General features: G+C 45.4%; 1 protein-coding gene across 1 annotated transcript in view; it reads right to left on the bottom strand.

The window, feature by feature from the left end:
• Nucleotides 1-887, bottom strand: part of CBX6 (chromobox 6) — a 21,589-nt gene extending 20,702 nt beyond the window's left edge. The window contains exon 1 of the mRNA XM_085323435.1: nucleotides 850-887. Within this exon, the coding sequence (XP_085179561.1) occupies nucleotides 850-887 (38 nt within the window). The remainder of the gene's footprint in view (nucleotides 1-849) is intronic.
• Between the last annotated feature and the right edge of the window lie 7,949 nt (nucleotides 888-8,836).

The following is an 8,836-nucleotide window of genomic DNA, read 5'->3' as shown; positions in this document are numbered from 1 at the left end:
GGCGCCGGCTCTTAAAGGGGCCGCGCGGCGAAGGACGGGGGGGGAGGAGGAGTGTGAGGGAGAGGCTGCTTCCCGCGCTGGTCAGTCGGGCAGCACGACGGCTGTGCCCCCCGAGCCCATTTCCTTCCCTCCTGCCTTCTTTTATTTAAAACATTATTYGCCGTGGAGACCACACAGCCTCATCTAGGGGCACAAGCACAGGGTCAGGGAGAGGTGTCGCTGCCCTGCGCCTCGCCTGCTCTGACCAACATGGCGGCGGCAGGAGGCCTGGGCGGGGAGGGAGGTAGCCCTAGCCTGGCGGCACAGGCAGAGGCTGGCCACAAAGGCACTCGAGTCCTCCTTTCTCTTTCCTTTTGACTAGCAGTTTTACGTGCCCTCGTTTTTGAGCCAGCGTGGGGTCCTGCAAGGTAAATGGGCCAAGCATTAAAAAAAAAAAACATTTTGTTAAGTCACTTAAAGGAATTCCCCGTGCTGCGTGTTACTGCAGAATCCTGTTTAACTTGCAGTGTGCTTTACACYGTCTTTGCAGGTGCTAAAAAGATGGAGCAAACTTCCATCATTTAAAAATAATTCCCTGTAATTCAAAATGGAAGGCCGTGGCCCTGCGGCAGTCAGGGAATGGCCCCTGGTGCTCGTGGCTCTTCCCCAGGAGATACTCCTTGGCTTGGCTTCAGTGCTGTTTTTAGGGCGAGTGAAAGGGATGCATCTCWGAATAACGCTCTCTGGAGAAAGAGGGGGCTGTGACGGGCAGTTCAGGCATGGCCAACTTGCGTTTTGCTGCTCCGTCCCAAGCCAGCGTGAGCTCGCCAGCTGCCTGCAGAGCRCTAGCACCCTTTGGCTCCTGTTCACCGGGCCTCAGGGAGTGCTCCCAGGGCCCGGGCCTTCATCGACCCTTTCTTCACTCGCCTTTCACCAGCAGGGCCCGAAGGGGTGGATTTCCCCCAGATCGAGGGAGGCAGAAGGTAGAACTAAGCATTTCGTCGCAGCTGGCACCATGCTTGCCATCCAGGCAAGAGCGTCTCATACTCGTTTGGTCTTTTTCACCTTGCAGCCACCACCAGCTGCCTGCGTCAGAGGGAAAGGACTTCTAGAGGTGACGCACCCCAGCCACGTTGTCCACATCCGAGGCGGAGGGGACRGAGAGGTTCCTGAATGCTGACAGAGAGGAGGAAGGTGAGATGGGAAACGGACAGAGCCTTACAGACACTGATTGCAGGGCTGGCCAAGACCCGGACCGTGCAGAGAACAAGGTGTTTCTGTGGTCAGGGCCTGAACCACAGTATACTCCACCATTGGCGATTCTGCATTTAGGTCACATCACTCACTTTAAGGGCCTCTTTCAGCCTGTACTCTGGTATTTACCGTCGCAGGACATCAGAGTACAAAAATCCCAGACAGATCCCTTAACTCCCTCATGTAGAATAGGACAAATCCTTCTGGACTGGACTCACTTCCCTAGACACTGTGTTTTTCCCTCCCAATCTTTTATACACTACAAAATGACTTCAAAAGAACAAGCTGATCACACTGATCACACATGCTACGTTTTGCTTTTCACATTTTTAACTGATTTCAACTTTGCACTTTCAGTGCTCAGTAACACAATTCACATTTCAATTGGCATATTTGTTACTGTTCACTTTGTTTAAACAATTGCTTTTACACTGGTGGCTGACTGTCAAGTAATTTGTTTAACTTCCAACCATCAGTATCATAAACCTATTTCCAAGTAAAACAGGGAAAAAAGTCCTTACACAGCTACACTAACACACATACAACAACTTGATTGATCGCCTTATCCCCAAACAGCCATACAGGCCACAAGCAGCACATACCACCTTGAGGTAGAAGCACAAAGCATCCCTGATCCATGGTCCAGAAGGAGTAGCAACATTTCAGAGCACTCCACATGCTTTTTTCAAGGTACTTTCTTCTTCCACCTGTTAGCAAGATGCTCTCTCCAGCTACAATAGTTGGTAAAATCATTGCAAGTAGCTATTTTACAGGTATTACTCAGCTCCTGACTCTTTCATCTAGCCTTTAGTTTCCCATAGCAAAACAGCAGCAGTTGTTCAGTTGTTCAAAGCAATATCCAGTTGTTCAAAACATTGCTGGGTACTTTGTTTCATTCACTTTCCATTTTTTTTTAAAAAAGCTATTGTTCACAGTGGCCACAGAACAAAATATTTTCTTGGCATCTCACTGTCCTGAAGACCCTGGTGGCATAGGTTCCAGCAGATCACTTCTTGCTCATACTGATAAGCCTGCAAAGGGAAGCAGTAAGCTTTGTGGGAGCAGCAAGAATGACCTTTCTCACAAGGAAGATTGGCAAGTGGTGCACGAGAATAGGGGGAGAGCAGTAGTTGCAAAAAACATGTTTTTTAAAAATATGGCACTTGACTGTGAGAAACTGACCTGCACAAAGCCAGTAACCACCACCAAGTTCTTTTTTTTTTTTTTTTTTGCAGACTTGTGGCCTGCTAGAGGTAGCAGTGCTTATCTCCATTAGAACAACTTCAGGAGTTGATCAACCAGCTCTAACTCCAGGTTGCTCGAGGGAAGTAGCTGTCAAGAGCAGCAGACTTGTAGAAAGAAATGGTCCTACCCTCTTGCATACTAAGCAGCAGGGATGTGTTCTGCTACACCAACTCTCAAGCAAATTCTGTATGGGTTTTTAAGCAAATACTTGATGTTGTAGTCATTCGTGTCCAAATAGTGATATTTCCTGGCTACAACTCAACACACAAGGACAGAGACAGATCAGTTAAAGATGGCAATGTATCTGCCTGCGTGGCAGTTATGGATGGCTCAGCATGGCCCAAGCAGTGATCAGTAGAACAATCCCTCCAATCCACTACCTTTTTGCTGTAGCCTCAGTTGAGACTGGAGAAGGCCTTTGGGCTTCATCCAGTACCTGTACCAYCAGAGTACTTAAGATATTCCTAGAGCCTACCTTTGAGTTTCCAAAGCAAGTCCAGCTGCCCAGGCTGACACCAGATCATGGGTAGATAAACAAATGCCCCGGGTTTCTAGGAGACGTGCTTCAAAACTAGTAGCTTGGGGAACAAAACCCCAGGAACAGAAGGACCAAGAGCAGAGGAGGTAAGCAACACCGTGTGAAGCTACACCAGACAGAGGAGGTGCACRCCAGTCTCTTGGCTGCACTCTGTACTGTAAGAGTTGCAGTTGCTACATTTCACTCAGTGCTCCTCAACAGAGAAGGCTGAGAGCAGCTTCCCCTTTCAGGTGATGCCAACCGTAGCAGGTCCCCAGGGACAAGTTTTGAGGCACGACTGAGTCCCCGAGTTCTCAAGCATCCTATTAGAAGAGCCGTGCAAGCGAACCTGGCAGCAGTGCACGAATCAGAGAGGCAGCATAGCAACGGATGATTAAACAAAATTTACTATCCAGATTAATCTTTAATCCAACCAGCACATGTGTGTGAAAGTACAAGCCTGAAGAGTTTCTAATGCCAACCAGCCTCTGCAGCATTGGCAGGGGTGTAGAGAAACAATCTTTCGAGTAGGCTTTCCGGTAACTCTGCACTGCAGTTTCTTGCAAGTTCACCTGACTCACTAGCTGCTGCCAGAAAATAAGTATCTGGCTGAAGCCCTGCTGTGATGCCATCCATTAAATCCAGCCTTCCTGGCTCAGGGCAAGCACAGGGACTACCCTTTGGTAACACAGGCAAGACACAACCACACAGGCTTGAGCTATGTTTGAATCAGGAAACACAGCTCACCCTGCTGCTTTTGCTCCATGTGCTTTTGTGTTTGAAGTCAAGGCTACATTCAGACGCAGGGCTCATCCCCATAACATTGCCAGTTTCAGACAGCCCTGTTAACTTTCTGAAGTACCTCAGTTAATGGGAGCAAGTCAAAAACCAAAATGGAGTACATGAATACATTACACTTTGTGATTCTCTGGGAAACTAACTTGGGAAAGCCCCAAGTTAGCTGCAATACATCAGGGTCAAACACCACTCAGGAGTTTCTGTGCTGTGTGTTGCTCCTTGAAAGCCCTGCAGTCCTGCCCACTTGGGGCTTTAGCTTGAAGAAGAGCGGGCTCCCCTGCCTTGTCAGGTTGGTAGTCAGGGCAGATGGTGTTTGGCTGCCCAACCTCACTTGGGATTTTCTCCATTCACGCAAGAGACCAGCGAGATGGGGCACACCAGCACTCTCTTCAGCATAGTGCCAGCAGAGCTTCCTGGCATGGGGGATTTATGCAAGGCTTCAGAAACTCACTGAAACCAGAGAAATAATCACTCTGCAACTGGGCTTCTCCTTTTCAAATTCAAATCCATCAAAGACTTTAAATGTACCAGGTCATATCTGTACAGCTTCAACTTACTCAGCTGGTTAAAAATTAATAAAAACCTAACCTCCTTGAATCAAAGGAATGAGAAATGTCAAAAAGAGCTTTTGCAGGCTCCACTCTTCACTGATCCTTCTTAACCGATCACGCACACATGTACACACAGACACACACACATGTCTATAGCAACAAAAGTGACTGGGGAAAATAATTCAGCTGTAGAATTAAAGCAACGGGAGGTAAATGACCACACAAACAGACCATTAGGTAAATGTCAGTTCTCATATTTAATATTTTAATAATTTTGTTTGCAACATTTACCACATAAATCATCTAAATAAATAGATGCTGTACAGTCTCTTATCCATATCAGTACAAAAATAAAACCACACTTTGTGTCAAATTATACTTGAGCCTGCCCTCCCTTTGCTATTACAACCTCCATTTACAATACACGCTCGCTCAGAAAAGGCATTATACTCTGATTGGTTTGTTTGGAATTGGTTTGCTCTCTATTTCCCCCCCTCCCCAAATACATTCAATTAGTCTGTACAAAAGCTAGAAGCTCATTCTGTGCAAAAGGAAGCTTTCTTTGTGCAAAGACTCAGATACTCTAGCGTGCTGACAGAACAACAGCAACAACTGAAGGGACAAGAACAAAAATGGGGACCCTTGCTCCCTACTGATCCTATCCCCCACCTTCTCCCCCCAACAGAAGTGTACCAAATTAGATGAGTCAGAGTGTGTAAAAGAGACCAGACTGATGTGTATAAAAGGGTGGGGGAAAAAGGCTCGTGCTGAAGACCCAGCAAGACAACTGGGTTCCTCCAGCTCTGGAGCTTGCTAGGGGAGGAAGAAAATACTTCCATCTTAGCCTTTCGAAAGGTTAAAGATATGCAAGATAAAAGCCTTGATTGATTTTTATGCCCCCCCCCAAGTTATCTCATTGCCATTCTGTTGGAGATAAGGTGAGAAAACAGCCTTTGGAAGAATTCAACAGCTACTGAAGACAGCTTCTGTTTCACCCTCCTTTCCTCACCCCCATTCCCTGTGAATGCGCAAGTAACTCTCCATTCCCCAAGCGAGCTAATAAGGTGCTATTTGTCAAAGATGAAACTAAAAAGATGCCTCCAGAGCTGAAAGAAGTGATCATAGTTCCACACTAGGACCACTAAAACCAAAACAGAACTTCATTTTCCCCCTTTCTCAAACTGTGTGTTGGGGGCRGGGAGAGGAGGGGAAGTGCCAGCATGAATCCTGAAGGTCAGTTAGGGATTCTGCAAGTCTCATCTCTCCTCTCCTCTCCTAGGGAGCCCTTCTTCACTTGGGATGGCTGGAGTAAACTCCACCTTCAGCCATGGGAGGGAAGCAAAGGGCCCAATGGCAGCTCTGGAAGTGTGATAGGGAACAGCCAGAAGCCTGGAACAGATGCATCTTTTGCTTTTCAAATGCCACTTTCAGAGAAACGATAAGGAGTATTTAGCACTCCTAGTRCTTTGCATTTTCAAAGTGCTTCAAAACATACTTCAGACTCAAAAGCCAAAAAAGCAGCTTAACATTTTGACAGATTTGCAAAGAGCTTCTTTGTGCTGACACTACACTTTCTGTTAAAAAAAAAAAAAAAAAAAGAAAAAAAGAAAAGAAAAGAAAAGAAGGGCTTTCCTTCTCCTCCCAGATCCCCTTCCCAGTCAAAATTCTGCTACACCAATAGCGAGATAAGCTGGGACAGAGGTTCTGAACAGCCTCATGAGCTTTCCCATTCAACATCAAGGTGGCATTCCCAGACATCTGCAACTGTGGATGACCAGCATCAGGTTTTTACTTGTCTCATCTTAATAGCAATCTATCTCCCTTTTACCAGCCATTACAAACTTCTACTKAGCTCTGTCTTCTTTACAACTTCCWRTTATCTGACCTGTCCCCTCCCTGCTAAACCACTGTATTTTAAGAAACTAAGGGTGCAAGGGAACAAGGTCTGGAAGAGAGAAAGGGGTCATCCCTTGAGGAAATACTTCTTATAAGGAAGAATTAAAATTCAATTCTAAGTGATTGCTTCTTTATCTCTGACTCTTGGTCCCACAACTCCTCACCTGCAGGATGGTTTTATAGGCATTTCAATTTCTTGGGTGGAATCCAGGTGGGTCGACACCCAGAACATTCGTRCTTTCTCTGCAAGTTCAGCTCCCTGGCAGTCAACCTCAGTTGGCAGAGGACAACACGGTCTCTTGATCATAAGCTATTGTCTCAAAACAAACTTGCCATGCCCTGGGGACAACTGTTTTGAGGGAAGAAATGTGGAAGAGACACATTCCTTTACCTATATTTGTCAATGCTATACATTACTGTGTAAAACTTAACCTATATAACCTGTTTACACATATATACCTCCCTTGCTTTCCCACTGTGAAAGACAGCTCTGAGTGCTTCCTCTCCACATGGCCCCCTCAAAACYCAGGGACATCCACCCGTTGATCACACTGAGGCATTGATACACCAATACTGATGTGAGTGGTCACAGGTTTGTGAGCAGAAGAGCCTGCATTTGAATAGTGGCTAAACATACACCAATTCTATTCCCCACTGGTCTCCTCTCCTTATATTGACTTTTCCCAACCCCCATTGTTTAATTTTCATCATCTTCTTGGAGACTAAGACAAATCTACAGCCAAGAGAAGAGTACTCACAGCCTGCAAGGAACAGATTGCCTTAATGTGATGGCCAGCAACTAAACTGGGCCTTGATGGACGGCAGTTAACATCAGCATCAAAAACATTAAAAATAAASTTCCATGTTTATCACCTCAGCATTTCTTTTTAGTCATGGTATTTTTTCCCCCTGAGGTCCTAGGTGGGTCTTGAGTTTCACTACAAGTTACTTGCATTAATAATATGCCTTCTTCATTATAGTTCACCCAAAGGCCTGTCCTCAACAGCCTAGCAAGCGCAGCTCTAATGCCTGGAATGCCACCTCTTTCCCTGCCTTCCCCTAGACAAGCTGAGCTGCCCCTACCATTTTCCTACAAAGTTACACTGTCCTCTTGTTCTCAGGCTGCAGGACACGTAAGCTGGGGAGGAACAGAAGAGAGGTAAATATCACTTAGTTTTAGAAAAGTAGGTTTTTACACTTTCCCTGCTTCAGAAAGCACAGACTTAAAGCTTGAGAGGAGAGGAAGGGGTGGAGAGGTGGTGGTAGATTCAGCTTTAGCTCGAATACCTGGATGTGGCTAACAGCCCTCAGTGCTGTCTTCCCCACCCTGGCCTCTGTTGTGGCTACCACTAAGGGTCTTGCATGAGCCATTCTGCCTATTTTTTGAGCTATGCAAGGCCTCCCCTCTCTATTCTAGCAAAAAACAAATAGCAGTAGCTGGCAGTACTGGGGCCAAGGACCCTCTGTGAGGTGAACAAACAATTTTATACATTCACTCACAAAACACCAGAAGAACAATTCTGGACAGTTTCACAACACTAACTACAAAAACAAAACAAAACAAAACAAAAAACCYCCAAAAATAAAAACAACCCAAAGCCATTCATTTCTCAATAGGCTTCTTTCTGTGTGAGGCTCTGACGTAAGCAAGGGTCAAATCACTAACAAAATTGGGTTTATTTTGGCAAATGGAACTGCATTTGGGTGTTCTCACAATAAAATCCCGGCTGTGCTTGAAAAAAACACCTTGRGCTGACTTTATGAGCAGAAGGGCCTCCAAGCAAATGCAAGACAATAAGGAGCATGCAGGAGCTGTGAAGCTGCTTAATGCCACTATTTACGTGTTAAAACTTGCTGTTCCAAGGCATCACTTACAAATATCAGAGCARTAACACCTAGTATACAACCAGCAAGGAACAGAGACTGCTTCCCAATTTTTAACACAGTGTTAACAACAAAGGTTTCCTGATCTGATGAGGCCCCTCAGTTCTGTCATACCACATACAGTAAATTTACTGCAAGGTGTATGAAGTAAAAGCTTCTGTCTCCGAAACACGGCTGGTAAATTTTCACATGGAAGCAGTTCTGAAGAATGACTGTCAGAACAGTTCAAGAAGTTTGTTTCTTGTGTACAGCTCAGTAATTTCCACTGGCTGAAGTTTGTTTTCCTTGATTACAGCCCATGGAGCCAAATGAGGTATGGGAGAGTTAGCTCGATTCTATTCTTGGCTTGTGCTTCAAATAGAATTATTAAACTCTGCTTCAACTGGATGCTATTTTAGCTCTTCTAATCAAATGGAACGCTTAACRAAACTCCAAGCACAGCATCAGATTTTCAAGATATATTAATTTTCAGTTTTTGGGTTGAATATGCAGATAGGATTAGGGAGAAGGGACTAGTTAACTCAAACTCAGCAAACCTCTTCTGCCCCCAAAAGCAAGAAAACCTTATGCATCTACACTTGAAGTGGAGTAAAGCTGATTTTAAAGCCCCAGAAGACCAGCTCCACCAAGTGAATCTACAATGTCACAATGTCACCAGCCACTATAGAAGTGAGCCACATTTTAAAAAGGCAAGAGTTTCTGTTCATGAATG

The sequence above is a fragment of the Rhea americana genome, unplaced genomic scaffold (genome assembly GCF_003343005.1).
Source record: "Rhea americana isolate MKP2758 unplaced genomic scaffold, rheAme1 scaffold_85, whole genome shotgun sequence".
Classification (NCBI taxonomy): domain Eukaryota; kingdom Metazoa; phylum Chordata; class Aves; order Rheiformes; family Rheidae; genus Rhea; species Rhea americana.
Note: the sequence above shows the minus strand (reverse complement) of the source record. Positions and strands in the feature narration are given on the sequence as shown.